Source organism: Mugil cephalus, chromosome 1 (genome assembly GCF_022458985.1).
Source record: "Mugil cephalus isolate CIBA_MC_2020 chromosome 1, CIBA_Mcephalus_1.1, whole genome shotgun sequence".
NCBI lineage: Eukaryota > Metazoa > Chordata > Actinopteri > Mugiliformes > Mugilidae > Mugil > Mugil cephalus.
In genome coordinates, this window is record NC_061770.1 from 14,023,038 (window position 1) to 14,049,267 (window position 26,230).

A 26,230-nucleotide genomic window follows, 5' to 3' on the forward strand; every position below is an offset into this window, starting at 1 on the left:
GTCTCATTGCTATATCCTGTTATTTAGTGAACTCATACAAACATTTAAGTTATCCCTTGCTTGGTTCAGACAGGCTCATCTTTTGGCAGGTTAACCCATCAGTGGTCACAGACTCTCAGACTGGAGCCATTGCATCCCTATAACTTGATAAAATGTAAGTGTTATAGCAATTTACCACAAAATATTTGTGAAACTTATCACATTATGGCGTAATACTTACGGGTTGTTTTGTTCTGGTGTGGCAGGAATGCTCTCCTGTAGCCTTTTGGAGTTTGAACTATTTTTTTAATACGTCGGCCTTTTAACTATACAAGCGTGGGCTTTAATTTTGGAGACACTTGCAACACTTCTGGTATGAACTTGCAGTTTTCCCGTCAGCTTTAAGACAACTCATCCTCCAGCAGAAGCCCCAGTTTTTCGGCCTCTTAAAGACGCAGACCCCTGCAACTGTTGTAGTATTAGATGTCTCCTCAACAAAAAACATCATCACAACTCGTCAGATAACTTTATCATCACCTCCCCTTAACCAACACCACAGGTTTATACTGAAAAGACGGCATTCACAGCTGATCGCTTATCTTAACAGGGATAGTGTGTGAAAGCAAAGGACAATACTGATAAATGAATTGCTGGAGTATGTCTTCACAGGCAGTTGATTATCTCTCTGACAGGATTATGTTTCTCTTTGTATAGTCAGGGGATGGGCTTGCTCGTTTCAGTAGCCATTTCACACACATTAGTGAAAAGAAGCAAAAAAAAAAGACAAAGTCAAAAAGGACAAGGTTGATGTTTTATTCTGAAAACTACAAAGCTCAAAACAATAAGCCAGTCGGAATGTGTGATAAACGTTCAGGTAGCAAGAAATATTGACGACAAAAAGTATGAATATCTGTTCACATTGGGAAATGGATTCAAAGACACTCTCTGCTTTATCACAGCAATACGAAAACAGCACACTACAGTGACAGTGATATTTTTTTGGCAAAAATCCACACCCCTCCGTCAGAAGAAAAAGTGCCTTTTAGCTCTGGCACGCAAAACATCATGTTGTACTTTCAGTCGTTTCAAGTAACCTAGATCAGCATTAGGCCTTGTTCATTCATTGATTCATTGTTATTATAAAACAGAGGAGCAACACACACGCGCGCGCGCACACAGACACACACATAAAAGTTGCATATGAGCAATGAAGAGCTTTCCGTTGACGACGCATACAGCACGCATTTTATAAAACACTTAATTATACACTTACTGAAAAATGGCAAAAATATGTACATCCCTGAAATAAACTGCAAACTAAATGGAAAACGATGACATTCTGTGAGCTAATAATAATCATGTGATCACGCTGTCATCACTCCGTCAGACTCGTTTTGTTGTACCAATCTTTCACACTAAACTGGCGCAAATTGAAATTCATCCTATTACTGCCTCTCTCCTGTTGTTTCTCACAGTCTCCCATAAAAACGTCTGTTAATTCGTTATTCTATGAGAATATAGAATTCCTCCATAAATCTGATGGCTTACAAACTTCAGTACATTTCATTGGACAAAAGGTAATACTCACGTGTTCATAATTGTGGGACCAGCGGACAGCTGCAGCTACATACACACTACTGTAAAATTTCCTAAAAGAGAGGTGCCCTTTTGGCCACTTTAGTCAAATAGTTCATGACTTATTTTCCCATACTCAACCGATCTACAGGTATGTACACACAGAATGATTATTAACCTGTGGTCACAGCTTCAGTTAAGTCTTTGTCTTTCACAGCCCTGCAGTAACCACACAGTGGAATCATTTGACAATAACTACAAACCATCTTTATAATCGAAGGCATAGAAAAGATCAGATGTTACGTATGTTTAAAACTCGTAGTCCTTTTCCGCCATGTCGATCGCCCAGGCGAACTTCTCTCTCTGCGTTTTGTTGTAGATCTTCTCAATGGGAACGCCCCACTTCTTGCACCTGCAGAGGACAGAGAAGATGGACACGTTCCAAGCAAACGAATGACTGCTGGAATAACAAGATGTGGAAATACAGCGACTATTCTTTCTTTTTTTTTTGAGTGGAATTAAACCTGATAAATTAGTTTCTTTTGTTGTGTTAGGTGTACGAGTGGAATGAAGTGAATCCAGACACAAAACCTATATAGCTACAATAACCTAAGCTGACTAGCTGGCTAATTTCCCTACGGGAATGAATAAAGTAATCTATCTATCTATCTATCTAGAGTGTATCACAGTATAACATGAAACAAGAATTGAGTAGCTGTAGAGAAAAGGATATGTTGACACAGTTCTTGTCGGGCTGCTTTGGAAACATAATAAACAATTTCCTTTCAATAATTTCATGTGCTATTTATTGACATTGAGCCAGAGGTTGGACATACTTTAGATAAATCTTTAACTTCAAAGAGGGAAGTGGACCACCACTAATTCATCAACCGTGTTGACAACGGAGACCTGTTCTCTTTAGTTTAGTTTAGTTTGAATGGGCTCACAGTCTGTTGTCACTACGTTTCCAGCTTTATTTTCCATAATGTCACACATACTGCAGCGCACGCCAGGTTCCCATGGACCACCCTATTCGGAGGGACCCCCATCCCTTATGTCCTACAACCAGGGAAAACATGGAGCATTCCTGTATCCATTGTACTTGAGGAGGAGGCTCTCCATAAATAGCTGTGGGGCATCGGTTAGGGAGGGCGGACCTCTGTTCCCCTTCTCTGAGGCCTGGCCCTCTCCATTCAGCCACAGACAGCTCCTCATTGACTTCCCACATGGAGGAAGGAGTGTTGTTTAGTGACGCTCCCTGGCTTTCAGAAACAAACCCCATTGTTCCTCGCGCTCACACGCTTTTCTTCCTCTTATTTTCCTTTTGCAGCCGTTAGCTTTTTTGCTTGTGCTGCTCCTTTTCCTACAATGCAAGAGTATTTCCTGCCTTTCTGTCACCGAGGTAGATATGCCCTCTGAACAAACACCCGCCCGCCAAAAGACAGCAAGCCTGTGCTACAGTATGTACCTCACCCACTGTCTTTTTAACCACATTAACAACTATATGCAAATACTGGTTCAGTGATGAGCGATGTGTGTTGCGCAACACAAATACCATGCAACAGAGATGCGTGGATCCAGGTAGTTGAGCTTAGAGGTGCCCAGAGCAATCTGCTTGTTCTCCTCTCTGTCTGTGGCCTGGACCTGGAGCTTCATCAGCTGCTCCTCTATCCTCTGCACAGCTTTACGCTTCACCTCCACTGCCCTGAGAGAGTAAAAAGGAAACACAAAATGGCACACAGACAGAGGACAAATTATACTGATGGACTGAAAAACCCTTCTTCCCTTACAACTTGAATAACGGATTAAACTCCTCCACTACTTGCCAGTAGTGATCACACTGTCTTACTTTTTGCTCTTGTCATCGTGGGAAGCCTTGTGATCGGCTTTGGCGGCCTTCAGCTGCTTCCTGGCTGCAGAGAGTTGATTTTGTTTGTCGTCAATCTGCAACCACAACAAACGTGGTGGGTGAAGAAAACCCAGAGTAGAGAGGCACCAAAACAAAATCAAAAAAAAAAAAAAAAAAGGCATGATGCAGGCGGTTCACCTTGGTCTGGAGGGTTTGCATGGACTTCTCAAATGTTTTGGGAGGAGCTCTCTGGTGATTACAAAGAATGGCCACTGCCCGGTTGGCTCGGTTGTATGACAGGATCTTAGCTGGGATGCTGTCATCAGCTGAAGACCCAACAACAACAACAAGGAAAGAGAAGATGCTATTCATAGGCATAATAAATTACAGGAAGACGACTTTTTGATACAGTTACCCAAAATATGTCAAAATGTAGTTATTATCTGTATGGGAAGGCCTACAAATACAGTGTGCGTACACAACTTTACAACTTAGGGTAAATTAATCTCCCCATATTTTAATTTAATTCATTTTATTTGTGTAGCAGCTGGGGCGAGGAGCTTGATTTACACGGAGACTTTGATTGATTATTTGTTCCTGTCAGGCATTTTTCTATTGTACACGAGTTTATGTTCCACGTTGAATATTTCATTACGAGGCCCTTTGTAATCCTGTCCTGTGGGAGAGGAGCAGGAGCGAGTAGGTTTATTTACACACAGGCTCTTCTCTATTATCTGTCTTTGTTAGAACAAGTGGATATAAACTCAAATGAACCCAACACGGAAGGTTACGTCGTAACGTAACGCATTTAAGAGATGGACTCTTGATAAAACCAGCATCTGAAATAACTCGGGTGAGCTGCTGTGTGACCGCACGAATATGCTGCCACTCACGGCAGGTGAGCTCCTTGAGCTGCTGCTGCAGAGTGATGGAGGCGTTGTAGGTTCGGAAAACCTTGGCTGTTAGTCCATCCATCAGCTCCTGTAAGTGCTTATTCAGAATAGAAGTCTGCAGGACACACAAAACAAGTGTGTAAGGGCAGAACAGTTTAAAAAGTGAATGGTGAAACCCAGATGGCAGATATTAATGTGTATTTCTTACATTCAGTCGGTCAAAGAGGTCGTCTTCAGGCTGCTTGTTTTCCAAAAACAACTGGAGGTTTTTAAAGACCTGATAAGAATGAAAACATATTTTTATTAAGTTTCCATGCCTGCAATGTCACATTTCTGCCAGTAGAGGGTGTAGTTTTATTTGTGTTCATGATGACAAGTGCAGGTGGTTTGCTGATTGCAGGTTAGTGAGTGTTCCTGTGAGTAAGTCCAAATAGGCGTGTTGAAGAATTTGCGATTGAAAAACAAACATTCCTCGTGTGCCTATATGCATGTGTGTGTGGCTGAGTACGCTACGGTAATAGCAGGAAACAGACTACCCTCTGAGCCGGAGCTGACGGAAAGCTTTTCGCATCTGATCACCTGCCTGTGAAAACATCCTACTCAGCTTAGAAACGTATTATCTCATTAACACTAAATTCCATATCTGTCACATACACAACCAGCACCACCCTCATAAAAACACAAATCACAGCTTTGTACTGTAATACAGATCTAATCTGTGTCTTGTGTTCCTCATTCCTGCACCAAACTCTCCTCTCTTTCTTATTCTTTCTAATTTCTCACCCTTTTCTCCACGGGGATCTTGTTGTAGTAACGGATGGAGTCTTTTCCCAGGAAGTCAAACTCCACCACGTACTCCTGGTCGTCCATCTTGGGGTACAGCTTGATGTGCTCGACCCGCAGAGAGCAGCAGCCGACGGTGTCCGCTGTCTCACCTTCCTCCTTTTCGTTACCCGCCCTCAGTGCCAGCTGTAGAGGAAAGACCACCCATCACGATCATCGTCATGACTTAAAAGATGAAACATTTGCTCAGGGTTTGGCTCTACAGCCACTCTCTGCAACCGCTGCGTATCCAAACAGGCGTGTCAATAAATCTGACGATACTGTATTTACTGTATGTAGGTGTTTTTAATGTTTTAGTCGCATTTCACCGCGTTCTTACTCACCTTGTCTATGAAATACAGCGCCACAGCTCTCTGTCTGATCCTCATCTCTTTCGACTTCCAGTCGTCTCTGTACTGATTACGTATGCGGTCCACACACTTTTTCAAACGCCGCGCAGTCTCGTACTTCTGCCAGTCCTTCTCCCCCTGCACACAAACGGGACGAATCGTTTTCATCCGTGGAAGACCGATAATAGGCCACTGGCTTGAGGTGTGAGAGCATGTGTACCTTGATCCTGGAGCTAGGGTTCAACATGATGTATTTGATGGAGCCCTGGATGTTCTCTGTCCAAGATGCTAACCAGGTCACCTTGTTGTCATGGCGAACCTCCTTCCATTTTGTCCCCGGGGGAGGTTTAGGGTGCTTGGAATCCCTGCGGAAACAGAAGCACGTTTACTATACAGGAGCAAAACGAGAGTGGGCTGCAGTGTCGCCTTACTCGTTATGGCTGACCTTCTACTTTTGTGTGAATTAAAATGCATTGTTTAACACAGACAAATTTAATCTGTGTCTAACCCAATGGTCCAGTCCGGGATGAACTTTGACGTTGCTAACGCTGCAGCTATGAGAAAATAATATACAGCAGAGAATCACTACAGTAAGACATATCCCATTATGACGAGTGTGTGGGGGTCAACACGTCCTCCCCTGGGTCGTCTTATTGTTTGCACAGACACTCTGACAGGAAGGCTACCTTTGACACAGAGCCTGCGTGTGTGCAAGTGTGTGTCAGTGATAAATCTGCCATCCTGTGCATGTCTCAGCACGTACATTCTTGTCCTCTTGTCGTCTCTTTGACGGCAACTAATTGCTACAAATTAGCCCGTGCATAATCTCTCAAACATGTCCCGAAGGCGTACGACAGGGAAAAACGGATAAAGACAACACTGCTTCCGCCATCTATAAGTATATCCAGCGAACACAGTGTGATAGTTATAGAGGGGTCAAACTGGGAGAGAGAGGTGAAGAACAGGACGATGATGTGTTCACAAACATGCATGATCTCATCTTCTAATTCACAATCAGAGTGTGTAATCTCACACAGCCTCGCTAACAATGGTTTGACAGGTCCACCTTGTGGCACAGTTCAGTACTAGACACAATGAGTTCAGCAGCTTTTTGACAGAATCGATGCTCTACTGATGCACCCAAAAATGAGCTGAAATGTTAAAAGACACGGCAGTCAGAGGGGGTGGATGGGGGGTGGGGGGTTGGGGGGGTAATGATGGTAATGGCATTCCCCACTTGCTACAGTTAATAATGATGTCCTCGGGTCTGATGCGGCGTTTCAGCATGCCCATCTTCGGGTGGTCGCCTCGTCCCCGGAACAGCCCCGGCGGCTCGATGCGGAAATTTCCAATCCTCTCCTTGTGGTTGTCCATGATGCAGAAACCGTACTCCTGGAGGAGCCGCTCGTTTTCCTCTTTGATTTTCTACAGAGTGTAATAAAAAAATACAATGAGGGATCCCACAACTCTTTCGAGGTAGGGGGAGTCTCCACTGGTTCAGGCCTACCTGTTTCTCCTCTTTCGACATCTGTTTCCGAGCTTCTGATTGGGCCTTGAAGTACTCATTCATGTCACTGAAGTTGCACTTATTCATGTCAGTGATCAGAGACTTCTCTTCTGATGTCATTTCCTAAAATAAAAGAAAACGCATCAGAATTGGACCCACTTTAAACTTCACAGGTTCATAGATTTGTGTGCTCCACGTGAGGCACTACCTGATTATTTTTATGCCCAATCTCCTCACCTTCCTCCAGTCCTTGAAGAAGTTCTTCCTAAAGATATCCTTAGTGCTGTACTCATGATCCAACATCTTGGAAAAAAAAGTGGCTACCTCCTCTGCAGGAGCGCTAAGTTTCATAGGCTTACCTACAAATCCAAAGAATTATACATTGTAACCTCGACCAACAGATTACAGTAGTAGTAGTAGTAGTAGTAATACGGTAGATTACAGTAGTAGATGTAATGTTTACACACGGAGACTCACCATCATAGTAAAATTTGACTTTGCTAGGCAAGGGTTCGTACGGTGGCGCAAACACTGGCCCCTTATGCTCAAGGAAACGCCATTTGGAGCCATCAGTGTATCTCTCCTCCTCCCACCTAATCACCACAAACAAAAACAGCCCGCGAGAGAAAAGAAAAACGGAGTATCTCCTTCTCAGTGGCGGTTGCATACCAGCTAACTGTCCTCAATCTGCAATTTCCTGAGGAAAAGAACAATTTGTCCACAAAATTGTCTTACCATTTCCACTTCTCCTCTTCTTCTTTCTTGGCCTTCTTTCCCTCTGTTCCCTTTTTGTCTTTTGTCTTCTTTTTGTGCTTTACGTCCTAAAAGACATTGGAGGGGGGAAAAAAAATCCATCAACAGAGCAAAAAAAAAAAATGCATTTATTACAGTAAAGTACAAAAACGTCATGGACCTCATCCTCCGCGTCTTCTTCGTACTCATGTTTCCTCTTCTTTGCCTTTTTGTCGTGTTCCACCTTGACCTTTTTTGGCTTGTACTCAAATCTGTAAACAATTACACCCTTAACGTGAACCGCACCTCGGATTAAAGACTGCAGACAATTCTGGGTCATTTTGGAAGACACCTACTCTTCATCATCGTACTCCCGTTTGGAGGTCTTGTAGTGATGTGGGGAGGGGTAGAAGCCGTTGTCTTCTTCGGGCTCGCTCTTAATGGGTGCAGGACTTGTGTCTCTGAGCAGCAGTAAGGCAATATGAAATTAATGAAAATGAAGCAATAGCTCAATTTGTAAAACGACTTGTGGTTTAACGGGGCTGCTTTATAACTCAAAAGTGATGCCGCTTACCTTGCATATCCATTTTCCTTCTCCTTTTTAGGCTTGTCTGAATGGGATGAATGAATCTGGGAGGAACAATGAAAATGTTCAGATCATAATTTTTGTCTGGCACTTTCCGTTTTTAAACAAGTTATGAAGTTTAAATATAGAGTTAACTGAGTGGCTACAGAGGGCATTTGTGTGGTTATTAGTTTTTTTTTCTCCTGGGGACAATCTCTGGAATGAACACACAAACAAAACTCAAAGTGCTGTGTTGAGGCCGCCAAACAATTATTAGACAGTCACGAGAAAACAAAACTTTCATGTCAATGTGACAAAATAATTATTCCGCCGCAGTGGCAAAACAAAGACAAACACCCAATCGTAAAAAGGTCTACTGACTACCCATTCACAGACCTTCTCCTCTCTCCTCTTCTCTTTGTCCCTGTCCTTCTCTTTGTGTTTTTCTCTGTGCTTGTCTGAGCTGCCGTCTCCGTGCTTCAGCTTTTCTTTGTCTCTGTGTTTCTTCTCAGAGTGCTCCTTATGTTCGCTGGAACAGAGAAAGACACGGAGGTCAGAGATCAAGTGCAACAGGCCAAACGCCGTCGAAAGACGTCGTCCACGAAGAGCCGACCACCAGCCAACGTGCACTTTATCGGTTCCAAAGTACGACGACACGGCCGTGGACACCGGTCAATAAGAACGGCCACGGTAATAACTCTATTACTGCACTGCTGGCCACAAGTATTTCTACCAGACAAAAGGAAAACCATCACAAATGTTCCACAATGGCTCACATTACAAATGCTCTGCAGATGTCATTCATAGTTGTGGATTTCGAGGCAGGATTCTATTAGCTGTAATTAAATCAGCTCTTAAATCTGCCTATTTATATGTTCCATATTGTTAGAATCTGCATATAAATGCATGGACTAGTCATTATTCAACTCATTCAAATGTCTGTTATAAGTGAAGCACTGCAATGAGAAAACAGAGTTAACACTGCAAAACACTTTAGGCGATATATATATATATATATAAATAGATATATATACATATATATATACACACAAAATGGATCTTGTGAGAAGCAGAAAAAAGAGACCCTACCTGTTGCTGTACTTGAATTTCTCTCGCTCCTTGTCTTTCTTGTGATCCTTGTGTCTGTGCTCCTTGTCTTTGTGCTTGTCTTTATGTTTGTGAGAGTCTACAATACAAAGCAGAGATCAACACGTATTATCTGACAATCGGCATTTCGCTTGCGGCTGTTCACCCTTAAAAGTCGGCACGGTTTAGAAAGTCGTCTGCGGAGGGCAAAAAGTCAATAACTGGTACAAACTGCAGGTCTCGGTAGGAGCGCTGTCTAAAGGACGAAAACATAGCACAACATACAGCTTCCTTTGTTGCTCCACAATCTAATCTACGAGCCTCGTAGTTGAAAACAAAAGTGAAGTGAACCGTGACAAAACGTCTGTCAGCGTTTGCACAGGCGACTGCTGCGAGGTAGAGGGAGATAAATCTCCAGAGTAGGAGTAGGCTCCAAGTAGGGCTTACTCTCCAGCAGAAGTAAATGTGTTATGTTCCATAACAGCAAAACGTGCCAAAGATAATTGCTCCTACGCAACAATATGTCACTGGATCATTACGACCGAGGAATTTATTTAGAGGCAGCATTTTCTTCCGTGCTTAGTTGAGGTTTGCAAAATACTCTTGGGCAATAATCAGCACCTTATCCTTTGAACATAAAACCATAATCTGGAAATAAATCAGAAGTGGAGTAAGACATGCACAAGCTAACGTGACTGTACTAGCCCACTGACTGAGTTGAGGTTTCAGAAATAATAAAAACATGTGTCGGCGCAGCACAACACATTTGATATAATAGCTCTACAAACCACAGTGTTGAAAATGAGAACACAGTTGAATCAACAGTTCGGTCTCAGTCATTTTAAACGAATGCTGAACATCATGTGGAGGAAGCATTTTATTTATTTTTTTATTTATTTTTTTGGGTGGTTTCACCCAATCTTATCTTTTGAGCATAAAACCTTTATCTGGAAGGAAATTAATAATAAAGCAAACAAAATGATTTTTATTTCTTTATAATGATATGTTATTCTATCTTCCTGCAACTGTCGCTTTATTTATCTGATTGTAATAAAGTACATCTGCAGTAAAAACATCAAGCCCTCTTATAAATTTATAAATTAAGCACATTCACGAAATTAAACTTAAAGTTCTAATACTCTAGCTAAGTCGGTGCTGGGCAGTTGGGGGGTTTATTATTTGTAATATTGAATCTTTAGCCTCATAATATTCTTTCCTTTTTTTTGGCTGGATCTTGTAGGGGTTTTCAAACTGAACATGAAAAGGATTGCACATGCGAGGAGAAGGGAGGAGAGGAGCTTAGTCTAGTTTGAGCGGACTTTACACCCTTGCGTGGTCAAATTGTAATAATTTTGCATGAGCCTTAATATTGAAATGTTGCCTGCTGAGTCAAATCCCTCCCGAGGAAGGCCTGATCATCACCCGGTGGCTCCCTGTTGTCATGGCAGTTTAATAACAGGTTTACCTGCTATTGTTATATGAAATGCCATTTCTAAATCAAATAATTTCCCACCGGCCGCTTCGCTTTCTTTTAAATCAGGCAGCTAATTACCCCTTCAAGAAAAAGGAAAAAAAAAAAGTGCTCTCAACTTTGTAAAGTAAAAGAGTGACAGAGGCTGCTGCTGCGTGGAGGCAGTAATTTGGGCAAAAAATGACTTCTCGGGGCATATGTTTTTAATAATGCAGCGCAACTTTTCTCCTATGTGACTTGGAGTTTCAAACTCCTGCGTAGGATGAAAATGGGATGAACGCCTCTTAATCTGAGGTGGAGGCAGGGTGCAGGTGGCTGGGGAGGAGATGCGGGCAGGGAGAGGCGATAAGGGCCCAGCTCTCGCCTCCATATCACGGCAGACAGCTGGCTCACTGATCGGCGCCCTGGCTGCTACATACAGAAAAAGAAAATGGCGCAGAGACTAAGTCCTCAGCCTCAACTCGACCACTTTCGGCTCCAAAATTCGCCGCAAATGCACGTAAATATTTCACAGCTGATTCATGCAAAACAAACACGACGCCGGGCCCTTTCCGAATACCCCGTCAGGTTAGAAAAACGAGGGCGGCAAGGGCTCGTTTCAGACCCTCTTTTTGAACAATAGCCGCAAGAGAGTGGAGGAGAAGGGACTTAGTCTCTGGGACGCCATTTCTGTCCTTTAGAAACTAATAGTAGACAGGTAGACACGATTCAGCCTAGAAGTCAGAGTCGGTGAGAACAAAACTCCCCATCAGAGGACCTACCTGTTCCTTTAGATCCAGAATTGACCTGAAAATAGTAAAAATATATGTTTTTAATATTTCAATTTTAAAAATGCCGGTAGCTCGGTTATTCAAGTTTCAGCAAGGATAACAAATGTACCCCAGGAATATAATTTACGAGAACAAATAAAATCCTACGGTGCACGTAATTTAAAAGTTTCCCTTAAAACAACAAAGAGTGCAGCTTATCTTTGCCGTTATTTCATCTCCTGGCGGTTATTACTCGTGTTATGTCAGTTATGGCCGAGGGATTGACACAAACTGTATCAAAAACAGACACACGTCAATTGTAATTATTGGCCGAGAGCTACCTGAGTGTCTCCGCGTCCATGATCCCCGCTCATGGTCAAGTTGTTTCTGTTTGTAAAGCAGGGTAAAGTTATCGGAGGCAGACAGCAGCTGTTGAGGATGCGAGGCTCAGGGAACCCTCACTACTGACAGCCTGGAATGGAGTCCCGATGTTTGCTCACTGCGCATGCCCAGCACCAACCTAAACACCGAGAGAACAGTGTGCAGTGATCTCTACCATGCAGGCAGCCTAAGGCATGGTCCATACATAACAAGACCGTATTGCAGGTGAGGGTGGACACTGTCTCCTTTCAAGAGAACCTTGTTGTTTATTTTTTATTGTCCACCAATCAGCCACAACATTAAAACCACTAACAGGAAAGGTGAATAACGCTCACCATCTTGTGGCGATGCAATGTTCTGCTAGAAAAACTTTTATCCTGACATAGGTGCTGCTTAGACATAAAGCACACACCTACACCAGACCAGGCACCCTCATCCCATAGGAGCCAAAGACCCCCCCACTGACAACATCCTGTTGCCATATACCACAGGGCACCCTCAGAGGACCCCTGCCCATTCTCTGATGAGTCTATTTAGGAGGCACATGGGAGACCTACACAATACTAGGAAGGTGGTCAAAATGCTATGCCTGATCGGCATATCAATCTCCAAGCATCAGACGATGTGAGTGTTTAACCTTCTCTTGCTACTAAACATTTCATCACCTCATATTAATCATTATGGTACAGGAGTAATAATGTAATAATAGTGTTATTAGTGTGCTATTATGGCTTTTCCTGGAAAAAAAAAACACCAGAGTAAAATGCCTACCCCACATGGAAGTTATCAACCAGTGATATAACATTATACACATGCGAGGAAGCATACTTACTTGCCAAAAGATTAGTGTATTCTAGTTTAGCCATTCCACAATTTTTAATCTCAGGGTGATGAAGATCACAGCATTCAGCATTTGGTTAAAATAACCCAGCTGTTGATTCAACTGATTTTATTATGGAGGCTGTAATTTGTAGTAGCAACACACGCTCCCATTATTTTGACAATCCCACACAAATAACACACGTTTGTTTTTAATTCAATCCAAGTTAACATCACCACAAACCACGTCTTCCAAAATGAGTTGAATTGCCACTTTTCTTAATGTGTCTAAACATAAACGGGACGTGAACAGTCACGAAGGAGCAAATGTTTTCACTAGTGCACCTAATGAACCGGCAATTGAGCGAATACGTAATGTATAAGAATTTCAAAATCAAGTCTAAATCGAAAAAGGGACAACAACCTTCGGCGGATGATGCACGAATCAAATGACACACTTTCACAGAGCAAAAGCAGTAGAAAATTTAATTCAGTTTTACACATAATTATACAGTAATGACAAGCTCCATTATCAGTCTTCACGTGACTTAATCCAGCATTTAATATAAAAAGCACATTCACACAAACTCTATGCACACATTCTAACTACAGTCTCACATAATAGCATGGACAAAACAATTTCATAATTCTTCTTAACACAATCTGTACATGGATTCTTCCTCCAGCAAAAATTCATAATCTGGGCCAGAGAAACCATTATCAACTGACTCACAGAGGGAAATAAAACATTTACAGTACACTTCACAGGTTACCACAACCACAACAGTTGTGCCTATTTAGACTTCCTTCGTTTGGCCTGGGTGGGGCTTGCTCCAGTTTCTGTAAAAAAAACAAAAAAGCACAAGTACGTAAGGGGATAAGTAGTAATATGTGAAACACGTGTGGTGATAGGTATTCTGCCCTTTAAATCTGCTGGTAGTTTTATTCTACCTTTTACAGCAGTACTGTTTCCAGGCCTGGCCGATCTCTTCCTCATACCGCTGTCTACCGGCTCCTCTTCCACCTCTTTCTCTGCTCTGGAGCTACGTCTGCTTGGACCTTTGGGCTTTTCCACAGTAGGTCTGGGAGAACCAGACAGAACAACAACAAACAGCAAGAAAGAAGGGAAGGAAGGACAACACAAGGATGCGTTACTAAATATGCAAGGGTGTTCTTTAACTCTGCTCTAGTCAGAGAAAGATATAATACCAATCAGGACTCTGCTGTTTTTCCTCGTCTACCACAGATACTGTCCGTCTTCATCCCGACAGCATCCACTACGTCGACATGACCACTGCTTGTGTCTTTGCAGCACAAACATATTAAAATACATACCTTGGGACTAAGTTGATGGGCGTCTTTCTTTTCTTTGCCCATCTGTGATAGAAGTGGAAAAACAGCGGTAAACTATAAACTGTGCTGAAAAAACATGGTTTCACTCCCCCATAATATTATTACAATGCCCAGGAAAAGAGATATGACCATAAAGGTCAGTGGAGAGGTACAATGTATTTTGTCATACACTGTTCTTTGTTGAGATTTTTGACATGCATTAGTATGTTTATAATGTTGCATGCTAATCATACATACCATAAGTGCCGCGGCCATGTGGCTCATTGTGTTCACCACGTACCCCCGTGGCCAACCAAATGAACTCCCTGAGTTTCAGGTGAACTTGAAATGTCTAAGCATTTCTTCTTCAAGGTTGAGCATGAGTCTTAAGATTAAGCCAGCTTTTCAAAGATCAATAGTAACAGATACCTTAAAAACCCTACCCCAAGAAGCATTAAACAGCTAATCATCAATGGTAACTGATAAAAAGATGTTAAAGCAATCTTACCCTTGTTCAGAACCTGCCGAGGCCTCTTCACCTGAACAATACAAACAAAATCATTATTTCTAAATCACCTACTTCCATGTAGCTCATGTCAAATCATGTGTTGTTGCCACTGTTTATTCAAAGGAGATTTTTAAAACAGCAAGTACACTTACCAGTCTTCTCAGTGGCAACAGGTTCATGCGACTGTGCAACTTCTTGTTCAATAGGTGCTGGGGAATGAAAGCATGACATAGTTAAACTGATATATCTAAATAAATAAATCATAATATATTGCAATGAGTGTGTAACTAAAACCCACATATTAAGTAGCTATATAAATGTAGCTATGTAAATCTATGAAGGACAGAAGGTTGGGCAAAATGGTAATAAGCAAAAATACTAAATATTTCATCATTATACACATTAATATAATATACATTAATTAACTAGTACCAAAGCAGTGTCAAAGTGTACTAAAGTCATCAGTTCAACCTGGCTGAGGATCATGCCTAGACTGCATCCTTGGTCCTGTTTACTTGATACATGTCCAATCGATTTTGTACCAGTCGTATGTTTACCTGGAGTAGTTTGAGTGGTTTCAGCAGGTGCTGCAACTGGTTGCATGGGAAGCTCCATAGCTGGGGAGTCGGACTGGCCAGGTGGAACTATGCTGGGATTAGCAACTGGAGGGGATGTGGAGCAGGAAACCTCCTGAGCAGGTGCGGCAACAATTGGAACAATGGACGGCACAGGACTTTGTACAGGAGCAACGGTAGAGAGCAAGGCAGAAGGAGAGACACCAGTGGTAGCACCAACTACAGTGACAGCAGGAGCTTGAGAAGTTATAGCCGCTGCTGAGCTTGAAACTGAAGCTGGTGCCAGCACTTGAGCCTGGGCAATAATCTGAGTTGGAACAGTAACTTGTCCAGGAACAGGAACTGGAGAAGAGACTGCAGGCAAGGTAATGTTTGTAGCAACAGCAGTAGTATGGGGAACTTGAGCTTCAACCAGAACAGCAGAACTAGCAGGGGGATGAAAGACTTTTGGTGGTACAGTCCCTGTTTGCCCCTGAGCATGCCTTTCTACAGGACTTTGTTGGGAATCAGCTGTACCAGAAACGACTGCAGCATTTTGTGCTGGCTTGCTTTTCAACTGTACTGTGGGAGATGTAGTTGTGGGACTCTTTCGTATGGTGTTAACAGCCCCAGGACTAGAGCAAGGAGGAGGAGAACTCAGAGGTGGTTGAAAGGGAGATGGTGCTGAGGGACTTGGATGGGTAGATGGCTGATGAACTGGGACAGCAGATTTCTGAGTAGAACCTGTCTCACTAGGGTTTTCTGTTTTGGTAACCCCTGGGTTTATTTGCTGAGAAGCTGGGATAGAACCTACTGTTGCTGTAGAGGACATACTAGTGGCAATCTGGACTTGTCCAACTGCAGTTCTAGCAGGGTGAGTGCTCATCACGTTGGCTCCTGAGGACTGGGTGGAGGTTGGAGCAGGAGAAAGTTGGATATTTGTGGGGGACACCTGGATAGACCCCACCATGGTGACTGACTGTGATACCACTGTATTGGGGGCCACAGACGCACCTGGTACCTGGAAAATTGGATTGATAAATACAGGGGTTGTGATGAACTGAGGTCGGGGGCCAGGGCTCTGCTGTCGGATGTCCTGGGGTCTAATGTTCTTGTTGGGGACAGCCACCATAGATGAGACCATAGATGTGGGTGCCTGTGGGGTGGTAGCAGAAGTGATGGGGTTGGACGTGACGAAAACAGTGATCTGGTTGGGAGAAATGGTGCTTGACGAGGCAGGGATCTGTATGACAGAGTGTACACTTGTCACAGGTTTAGGACTAGGGCTTGGTTTTAGAACCAAACTGGCTGGGTTTACACCAGAGCTGGAGTTAGAACTGGTACTGACAGTTAAGGCAGAACTGTTCTGACTGGAAGTGACCGGGTTGGGGGTTACACTTGGGATGGCATTAGTGTTAGTACTGACTGTGCTGCAAATGGTAGGTGTTGGATTTACATTTGGACTGGAATTGGCACCAAGACTGGAGATGGAGTTTTGGTTAAAGCTGGAAGAAGTACTAGCGTTAACATTAGTGGAAGGCTGTGAGCTGGGAATTGAAGGAAGTTGCAAGTTGGGACTGCTGCTTGGAACTGCGAGAGCAGGTTTGGGTTTAACTTCAGACTGACTAATAGTGGCAGTAGTAGGGACAGGCGTGGACACATCTGTACTCTGGGAGTTACTGTGAAGTGGTCTGTCTGAATCCAAAGCAGATGTGGGGCTGTCCTTTCCCACTGCGTCCCTAACGGTATTACTTTGCAATATTTTAGGCGCATTGGGAGCACCTGTGTTATCCAGTAACTGGTTGAGGGACGTTGGAGCTGCTCTGAGAGATGGTGAGTCCTGTGAAGAGTCCTTCACAGGTGCTGGGTGTGTTGGTTGCCTATCCGCTGTGCCAGCCTGCAGTTCCACATCAGGTTTGGGAGGCTGAAGTGCAGGCAGACGGGGACTTGCCATTCGGGGATTTGGCAACTCCCTTACAGGCAGTGGCTGGGGCTGGGACTGGGACATCTGTCGCTGTTCTGCCATCATCATTCCCTGACTCTCCCTGGCTCCATCAGCAGGGTTCCCTTGAATCCCATGGGGGATGAACTGTGTCTGTTGTGCCTCCATACCTCCACTCACTTGTGAGGGCATAGATACTGGACTTGGAGGTACAGAGTTAGGACCAAGCATCATTGTTTGCCCCTGCGGGTTGACTAACTGCTGCTGGTGAGGAGGGCCAGTGATAGGCATTTTTGTCCCCTTCTGTCTTCCTGGACTTGGGGCAGCTGACTTGCGACTAGAGGCTGGACTTGACCTCCGACTATTGCTAGGACTTGCCCTCTTACCCTGCCCTCCAGGCTGTTTTTCCTGTTTAGCACCTGCAGCTCCTGCACCAGGGACAGCAGAGAAAGGCTGCTGACTGTTAGTGTTATTTACACCTGTACTGCCATTGTTGTTGCTGCCTGGTAAATTTAAGCTAGGGGGTGCCTGCCCAATGGCTTTCAGAGTAGTTGGGTTAAGGCCTTGCTGGTCAAATCCCCGGTTTAGGTTTGGCTGCCTGGGAGGCAGAGGAATGTTGATTTTGGGAGGAAACAATCCTGCAATGGATGCATTCAGCCTCTCCGGTGAAAGATTAATTTCAGAGGGTTCAGTACTAGGTGGACGATTAGTTGGGGTGAGGGGATGGTATGGCCGGGGGCTGGCTCTGTTGGGGGTTTTAGGCCTCGAACTCTGTGATGTTGTAGGGACATTGGGGAAATGAAGACCAGGCATGGGGCCTCCCTGTTGGGGCTGCGCAGGTATCTGTTGCTGGGGACTTGCTCCGGTGTGTTGAGGCATCTGTGGTGGCCCAGGACCTTGTTTCATCAAGTGAGTGTTTGAGCCTTGACTGGTGATAATCTGTTGGGTCCCATTTCCAGGCTGTCCCCCCATCTCTGGGCCACCAGGCCTGTCCTGCTTCAAGTGGGCACCTGTTGATTCTTCAGATCCAGTGCCCTGTGGACCCTGCCCTAGATCAGGATGGGACATTCTTCGTGCAGCTCCTGCAAGCTAGAATGACAAATACAAGCAGTGAGCAACTGACTACCAAATAAATAACATGCAGATCGTTATAATGCAAGTCATGTAAAGCCAGTGTTTAACCATGTATAAATATATATGTGTATTTTTTGGAAAAATAAAATGATACATAGAGAAATATTTAGACAGAGTGGTCACAGGAAGGTCACAAGTTATTATCACATAATTGTATGTGCTCTTTTCAGATAATTGTGCTTTTTATTAATTCAGTTATCAGTTAATTTGAATCCCACGAAACAATAAATAAATTAAATACGCATTGTGTGATCGGTAGGGGTGAAACGATTCATCCACTACATTGATGAATCGATTTATGTTCCTACGATCCAATTACATAGCTCTGTACTCGGCAAGTTGGCCTTCTGGACAACATACATTGATCTAATATCGTTTTAAAAGGTAATCAACCGATTGTATCGATACTAGGAAATAACATATTGGATTAAACACGTCAGAGGATCCACTTAAGAGTATTTACTTGAGAAACACTGTAAAACTGGACAAACAAAATCAGCTTACGGCCAACGTCAATGGCAAAATTAATATATATGCTAATGTTAACATTCCCCTTGCCTCACCAGTGACACACAGTGACCTGAGCAAAAAGAAAACGCGGATGATTTAACGTGCAGCATCGGTCACCACCACCATGTGATATTGTCAACAGACCAGCATGGAGTGAGAACGTCAGCGCTCAAAAGAGGAGATAATAAACAGAAACGGACATGTGGTTGTCAAACTTCTGGGCCATAATAATCATTTCAGATCGTATCGCTCTAAATAACCCAAAATCATCCCTGAATTGTATCGGCAACCACAAATCGTGAATCAAATCGAATTGTTACACCCCTGGTGATCAGTCATGTTTTCTGTACATTATGGTTCCTCAGGACTTCGTTCTCACCTGTGGGTTCACCATAAGGGGCATCCCTCTGGCTTTGTCAGGTGACGGTGGTACTCCTCCGTGTCCTTGAAGGCTGATCATTACAGGCATGTTTCCTTGCTGTGATGGATGTCTTTGAACTTCAGTTGGATTGCCCATACCCCGAGGAGGGAGCTGCCCTCCTGGAGGAATGGGCATGCGGTTCTTTGCCTGTTCTTGCATTTTCAGCATCATCATCATTTGCTGTTGTTGCTATAATGCAAAATAAAAAATAATTAGGAGAAAGGAGAGAAAAATGATTGCGGTTATATCAAACCTTTACATTAGGGGACAATATTACCTGCTGTTGGGTTTGCTGCTGTTGCTGTTGGGTTTGCTGCTGCTGCTGCTGCTGCTGCTGTTGAAGCTGATGAGGGTGCATCTGGGGTTGGCCTTGACCTGGTGTCTGAGGGCCTGTCATCCCCTGCTGCCCTTGAGAATTCTGAAGACTCTGCAACTGCATTTGTTGCATTTGCTGCTGTTGTTGAATTTGTTGTTGTTGTTGTTGTTGTTGTTGTTGCTGCTGCTGCTGTTGTTGTTGTTGTAATTGCTGCTGTTGCAGTTGTTGCATTTGCTGTTGATGCTGAATTTGCTGTTGCTGCATCTGCTGCTGTTGCATGTGCTGAATTTGTTGTTGTTGTTGTTGTTGTTGCTGCTGTTGCTGTTGTTGCTGCTGCTGCTGTTGCTGCTGCTGCTGCTGCTGCTGTTGCTGTAGTTGTTGTTGCTGCTGCTGCTGCTGCTGCTGCTGCTGTTGTTGTTGTTGTTGTTGTTGTTGTTGCTGCTGCTGCTGCTGCATAAATTGCATGGGTACCTGCTGCAACACTCGTTGGTCTCCTTGCTGGCCAGGGAAGCCTAGGTCAAAGCATTATGGGTAACATAAATAAAAACAATTTGATAACCAGATTTTGAAAAGTATAGAATAGTACAAAGTGAATAGAAGTTACAAGTGAATATTTTACCTGTAGACCTATTTGGAAAATCAGGGAGTTTCTGGCCTGTGTTGTCTAAACCTAACCCCTGTTCACCACCAAGATTTGGGAGTTCAGAATCCTCCGTGCCAGCGCCCACATCAAGACCACTAAGGGCAGAGAATACATGGATGAAGAATTCTACAAATAACCTAACAGAGACAAAACTGAAATGTTCACCAAGAAAATCATAATAAATACAAATTATTACCCAAGTCCATCTACTTGCTGCTGCCCTTCCCCTTCCTTGGGCTTCTTCTTTCGGGGTGGTTTCTTCTTTTTTGGTTTGGCCTGATTAGCCCCACCTGCTCCCTGTTTTCCTCCTGGTCCAAACTGGCTGGCTGAGATATCACTCTGCAGCAGATTAACCAGCAGTGGGCTTGTCAGTGTAACGTCCTTGCTAACAGGAAAGCCGCCTGGTTGTCCACAGGGTCCCCCAATTGGCATTTGACCCGGAAATTGAGGATTGAAGTTCATGCCATGACCTGCAAAGTGGCCATTTCCCATCTGCATGTGCTGAGGGCCTCCCATCATGCCTTGCTGCTGCTGCGCCTGCATATCAGGGACCATCTGTTGGACCCCTAACTCTCCTGTTGCACCATTGGGATCCCCCAAGGCATGTGGGTGTTGCTGAGCTGCCTGTTGTTGTTGTTGTTGTTGTTGTTGTTGCTGTTGCAGCATGGCCTGTTGTTGCTGTTGTTGTTGTTTCTGCTGCTGTTGTAACTGCTGCTGTTGCAACTGTTGTTGGATAAGAGGATGGCCAGTAGGCAGTCTCATCTGTTGTCCATGCATGCCTATAACTTGATTAGCATTGCCAGCAATGGGAACATGCTGGTTCTGTGGCTGGTTCATCTGCTGCTGGTGTTGCTGTTGTAGTTGTTGCTGTTGCAACTGATGCTGCTGTTGCTGCTGTTGCAACTGTTGCTGCTGAAGTTGAGCCATCTGCTGCTGCTGCTGCGGAGTCATCTGCTGTGGGCCAACCTGTCCCTGGAATTGTGCCATATTACCAGGAACATTTGGGGAAGGGCCACGCATCATCTGGCCAGACATAACTCCAGCTGGAATTTTGCCTCCAAATGCCTGCTTGTTGCCTTGCATCTGAACCATTTGTTCCATCATTGAGTTTTGTTGCTGTTGCTGTTGCTGTTGTTGTTGTTGTTGCTGTTGCTGTTGTTGTTGCTGCTGCTGCTGCTGCTGCATGAGCATGGCCTGGTGCCCTTGACCTCCAACCATCTGACCCTGCCCATGCATCACCCCCTGGCCTTGCTGAGGCATCATTTGCTTGGGTGGGGTCATCCCTCCTCTCTGCCCTTGACTGAGGGGCCTTGAGAGGACAGTCTGACCTCCACCCTGGCCTTGAACCATCTGGCTGGGGGAGGAGGACACAGGCTGGGCCTGATGCTGGAGGCCCATCATTTGGGTCTGGAGGCCAGGCTGTTGCTGGCCCATACTAGGCCCAGCAGTTGTACCTGGGGGCGGACCTGCCATGCTACTTTGTACACCCAGAACATTGGGTTGAGCATGAGGTGGTCCCTGCATTGTGTTTGGTACGGAGGGTGATGGCTGAGCTCCTGATGTAAAATGAAGAGATAAAATGTAAAATTACTTAAATTCATTGACAAACGCATCTATTTGTGAGTTTAAAGTTTTCTGAAGAACATTTCTAGAATGACAATAAGCCATTATACGTTCTGCTAACTGCATGTTAAGACCTGGTGTTTTAAATTGGACTATCGGACTAACAGTCAGACTGGACAGGTTGAACTTAGTCTTGAACTCCTCTTGAGCGTTTTATAGCTTTATATTTCACCTAAACAGTGTTCAAGTTTTACTAGTGCCTTACGACTTGTGTGACAGAAACACCATGTATTACTTAACACATTTAATAACGTATATATTACAGCGACATTCAAAATTTATAAACTCAAACTTCACGTATAAAACTATTCATTTTGTCACTGCTTTATTGTAGTAAATGCTTAAATTAAATATAACATTAATTGCATAATTGTTGTGATCTGTGAGGGAAAAAAACATTTTTATGTGTTAATAATTTTTGTTTCTAAAAAACATGCAAATATAACTTATGATATGTCATACTGATATGCATATGCTAGCAATCATGCTATACTACTAGGCTAACAATATAAGAGGAACACCTTTCAGGCAGGTGTTTTTTGTTTTGCTTTTTTCAAGCTAAAAATACCAAATTTTACTCATCATGACATAAACAATTTTTAAAATGTTTCCAAAACATAATGCATCGTGAAACAAAATGTGACATTTCCCCATCAAGACATAACCCCACAAATAAGCATTGTTGGAGACATTTTACCTGCATGGGCCATTGCTTGGCTGTTCTGTAGCTGCTGATTGGCTCCTCCACCAGGGGTTCCTGGAGTGCTAGCACTCACCTGACCTTGAACAAAATTTTGTGTTGGAAAGCCCATGGGACGCTTTGGCATGCCTGAAATCAGAGGTTGAGTTTAAGAGCACAAATCGTATCCTGACTTTGAAATGACCCTTTGACAAAAACTAGAATATCATGTCATGAAGGCATTTTCAGTCTTACGACATATGACTCACCTGGGTGAACTTGAGCCCCAGGCTGTCCATGCTGGGGCATTCCCATGAATCCTTGTTGCATGTTACCTTGTTGCCCAAGGGCTGCTCTTCCTGGTGAACCAACACCCTGGGGGAAACCCTGCGGGGTTGTAGGTCTCTGACCTATCACGGGAGGTGTCCCCGGTGAACCCTGCTGAAAGGGGGATGATGACGAGCCAGGGGACTTGGCAGCGAGGTTGCCCTGAGGTCCAGACGTTGGAGGAAGCGGTGGAGGGGGCCTGGGTGGTCCAGCAACACCACCAGGGACAGCCTGTTGGCCTTTAGGCTGTGGTGCTGCAAACTGGCCCATTCCTGCCTGCTGTTGTTGTTGCTGTAACTGTCCTTGACCCATGGTATTGTATACTTGCCCAGCTTGCTGGCTACCAAATGGGTAAGGTGGCGGAGGATGGTTAGGGGTCTGAACTGTAGCAAGGGAGGGTGGGCGCTGAACCATCTGGGCTTGGGGTGGCGGCTTTCTCCAGGCAGGGCCTCCTTGGGCGTTTGGTGGCTGAAGGACACCAGTGGACAACTGATTCCAGCCAGGAGGTACAGCCATCTGTCCTGAAGGGTTGAAAGGAGGTCTAGGTCCAAGTTGTGAGAGCTGAGCTTGCTGCTGGGCCTGTTGGTGATGCTGCTGTTGTAGCTGTTGAAGTGCAGCAGGGTTGAGCTGTCTCGCAGCCTGCAGAGCCTGCATGTGATGGGCTGCTTGAGGAGGCATGGGGCCTGGGCCATGTGGACCAGCCTGTTGGTGCTGAAGTTGTTGCTGCTGCTGAACTGACATGGCTGGCATCATTGGATCCATAACGTCTGTGAGAAAGGATAATAATACATTACGATGCTGTCTAACCAATAATATATTCAAAATCCTATATCCCTTTTGACATAAAAGAAATAAAGATTTGAACCTGTTTGTGAAGGTGGTCTCTGAACACGAGGGTGCATCTGTCCACTACTGCCTGGCAACATAGTTTGACCTACCATGCCAGGCCCAGGGGGGACCATTGATGGATTAGCCATCCTCACACCTCCTTATAGAAGTACATGGACATTAATTCATTATGTATGCATGAACAGACACTTTTACACTGAATGACAATATAACAGATTCACTGTAAAGAAGGATTAGTGCATTTTAATACAAAACGCAATTAAAGTCAAACAGTCTGTCCATTTTTTTAAGACTTAATCAATTGTTGGCACTGCTACTACTAAAAGTATTAAAGGGGCAAACTAATACCTTGACCAGGCTGACCTGGAAAGCCAACATCCATTCTCATTTGTCCAGGTGCACCAATTGGTCCATTAACTCTAACTTCTTGCCCCCGATTTGGTCCCACAGCCACATTGATGGCCCCTTCCCCTGAAATTCACAAGAGATAGAGAAAGAGAAAAAAAGATTGTATCAGTACAGGAAGTTGATCGCAACAGTCAAAAGAAACAAACAGAAAAAAAAAGGTGAAACCTGCATTGTTACCTTCTATCTGCACAGAGAGAATCCCCAGGTCCCTGAGCTGCTGCTGGTTGTTCTGGGCCAACAGTCTGAGTCGCTCAGCAGCATCCCGAGGAATGTTAAAGGTAACCCGCACACTGTTCCACGGCTCCACGTGTTGTGGTTGTAGTCTCTCTGAGCCTACAAGAGGACAAGAGAAAGGTTGAAAAAAAACGTCTTAAATTAGTTACAGAAGGGCAAAAGAAGTAAGGATGCAGATGTTTTGCTTGAACACACAACAGCAGCCAAAAACGGGATGGGATGCTCCACTTGCAGGGCTCCATAGGTGGGTGTTTTTTTTTCACTATCAAATGCCATCTTGTACTGATCAGTGTAAAAAAAACAACTTGATTAGATATTGTAAATACAAATATGGAGTAATCCAAGGGGACACAACTTTAGAGATCTGTGAAGATGAACATAGATGAACAATGACATCAGTAGACGCCTGTACTAGGAAGTTTGTCTGTGCAGGAGCAGTTTTCAAAAAACACCTGCGTTCCTTTTCCCCCCATTTATTTCTTTACCGTGAAATAGAACTAACCCATATCAAGCATGTTTGGTATGCCACTGACGACAGCTTCAAGTTTTCGGGTGAAGTCCTCATCGTCCATATTCCCTTGAAAGGCGACAAAGACGGTAAAATCTTCTCCCTCCGTGTTGTTCTCTTCGGTGCCATCTTGCCCCTCGACTTCCTCCTCTTCCATCCCTGTGCTTCCATGGCAACTGTCAGCATCATCTCCTGCGTCCTCCCCGACACCAGAGTCCCTGTCCGACTCATTATCAGGCTCCTGGTTCTCCATCCCCCGGGACTCCTCAGGTGGGGTGCGTCGGTGCACCATCCTCCCCTCTTACTAGGAGTGACGTCTGAACAGTGTTATGCTGCAACCACATAGCAAGATGGGACAAAGGGTGAGGGAATACAAGGGCTATTTGAGCTCTGAGAAGTGACAGATTTAGGTCACACGGCCATAGCTTGACCACTGCAAACTTCAGGTGAGACGACGTCCATAAATGTGAATCCACGTCAGCCAAACAAATGACGTTAGCACACCTGTGACACCTCCACAGATGTTGAACTTAACACAAGATGCTCTGTAAGGCGGACTGTTGTTATACGTGTTGCCCAATTTGCTTTTAAGGCAAATTAAGCTGCACAGAACAAACCCACCACCGTAAATATGGTGGGCGGCCCAGCAGCAGCAGCCCGGGCCTTAACGCAAACATGGGCCAACGTAAACCGGACCAAATACGCAGCGCGAACACAAATATCCGGTATCCTACGCTACTGCGCATTTTTCACGCCAATACAAGCGTCTCTTAGAAAACAAAATTAACACGTTTCTAGCTGCACCGGGAAACGGGATAGTATGAATGTCAAGGCGGTTCCTGGTGGCTTCTCCAAACCTTAGCTTCGTTAGCCTCGTTAGCTGGATAGCACAGCAGGTAATTCATCATGAATGCACTGAAACGCGACGCGTTAGCTTCCCCATTCGTCCACTTCGACCTCATACGCGTCGCCTGCAGTAAATTACACACGAGAATAGCAAAAGCCTTACCACATATATTCATCTGAAAATACGTTCGACCGGTCGACATCTGCTCGCCAGATTAGCTAACAAAACATGAATCACAAGCAAGTCAGCGCAAAGACAACCCTGCTGCTACCGGAAGTGGTTTCCAAAATAAAATCCCTATTGAGGAAGTCTGAACTGACTTGTCGCTGGTGGTGAAAATGTGAAGTAAAACTGAACTAATCTATTATTGAGAAAATATCTGTAAGGGTTTGTGTTTAAAACTTGACTTGTCGCCGTCAGTTGTGTTTGTTTAAAGGTTTTTATGGTCTTTGGAATCATTAATAACCAGTAATTTACACAGATCAGGCATAACATTATGTCCAGTGATAGGTAAAGTAAATAACATTGACCATCTTGTGATAATTCACTATTCTGCTGGGAAACATTTAGCCTTGACGTTCATTCGTGTGGATGTTACTTTAACATGAACCACCTAC

The 26,230-nt window shown here is 44.2% G+C and overlaps 2 protein-coding genes across 5 annotated transcripts; both read right to left on the reverse strand.

Moving 5' to 3' along the window:
* Positions 1-779: 779 nt before the first annotated feature.
* Positions 780-12,079, reverse strand: top1b (DNA topoisomerase Ib). The gene is made up of 21 exons (XM_047610242.1): positions 11,920-12,079; positions 11,591-11,615; positions 9,362-9,458; positions 8,669-8,801; positions 8,282-8,337; positions 8,064-8,168; positions 7,889-7,979; positions 7,711-7,796; positions 7,453-7,568; positions 7,213-7,334; positions 6,976-7,098; positions 6,706-6,893; positions 5,689-5,833; positions 5,463-5,606; positions 5,080-5,265; positions 4,505-4,573; positions 4,297-4,411; positions 3,602-3,729; positions 3,404-3,498; positions 3,110-3,259; positions 780-1,966 (listed from the first exon to the last, which is right to left on the reverse strand). Exons 1-21 carry the CDS (start codon positions 11,950-11,952, stop codon positions 1,864-1,866), a joined length of 2,310 nt encoding a protein of 769 aa, XP_047466198.1. The 5' UTR covers positions 11,953-12,079; the 3' UTR covers positions 780-1,863.
* A 1,157-nt stretch (positions 12,080-13,236) lies between these two features.
* Positions 13,237-25,887, reverse strand: ncoa6 (nuclear receptor coactivator 6). Of its 4 annotated transcripts, none has more exons than XM_047578762.1 (17): positions 25,776-25,887; positions 24,761-25,098; positions 24,202-24,357; positions 23,965-24,087; positions 23,633-23,752; positions 22,710-23,534; positions 22,459-22,590; positions 20,335-21,694; positions 20,115-20,233; positions 19,457-20,007; positions 19,138-19,368; positions 15,176-18,203; positions 14,771-14,827; positions 14,619-14,649; positions 14,114-14,155; positions 13,730-13,860; positions 13,237-13,618 (listed from the first exon to the last, which is right to left on the reverse strand). In XM_047578762.1, exons 2-17 carry the CDS (start codon positions 25,056-25,058, stop codon positions 13,572-13,574), a joined length of 7,251 nt encoding a protein of 2,416 aa, XP_047434718.1. In that variant the 5' UTR covers positions 25,059-25,098; positions 25,776-25,887; the 3' UTR covers positions 13,237-13,571. The 4 variants fall into 4 exon arrangements, 3 of the variants coding, with proteins under 3 accessions (XP_047434718.1, XP_047434711.1, XP_047434727.1); XM_047578755.1 differs by having other exon boundaries at positions 23,633-23,755; XM_047578771.1 differs by lacking the exon at positions 14,114-14,155 and having other exon boundaries at positions 23,633-23,755.
* Between the last annotated feature and the right edge of the window lie 343 nt (positions 25,888-26,230).

Bases quoted from the DNA above. Each gene is read 5' to 3' on its own strand.
- top1b (XM_047610242.1), bottom strand. From the start codon at position 11,952: ATGAGCGGGGATCATGGACGCGGAGACACTCAG. The intron at 5,607-5,688 runs GTACACATGCTC...GTTTGTGTGCAG, and splicing joins ACCCTAGCTCCAGGATCAAG to GGGGAGAAGGACTGGCAGAA. The intron at 3,260-3,403 runs GTAAGACAGTGT...TTACTCTCTCAG, and splicing joins CACGATGACAAGAGCAAAAA to GGCAGTGGAGGTGAAGCGTA.
- ncoa6 (XM_047578755.1), bottom strand. From the start codon at position 25,058: ATGGTGCACCGACGCACCCCACCTGAGGAGTCCCGGGGGATGGAGAAC. The intron at 20,234-20,334 runs GTAATAATTTGT...CTCTGCCCTTAG, and splicing joins CAGCAAGTAGATGGACTTGG to TGGTCTTGATGTGGGCGCTG. The intron at 18,204-19,137 runs GTGAGAACGAAG...TTGTCATTCTAG, and splicing joins CCCTTATGGTGAACCCACAG to CTTGCAGGAGCTGCACGAAG.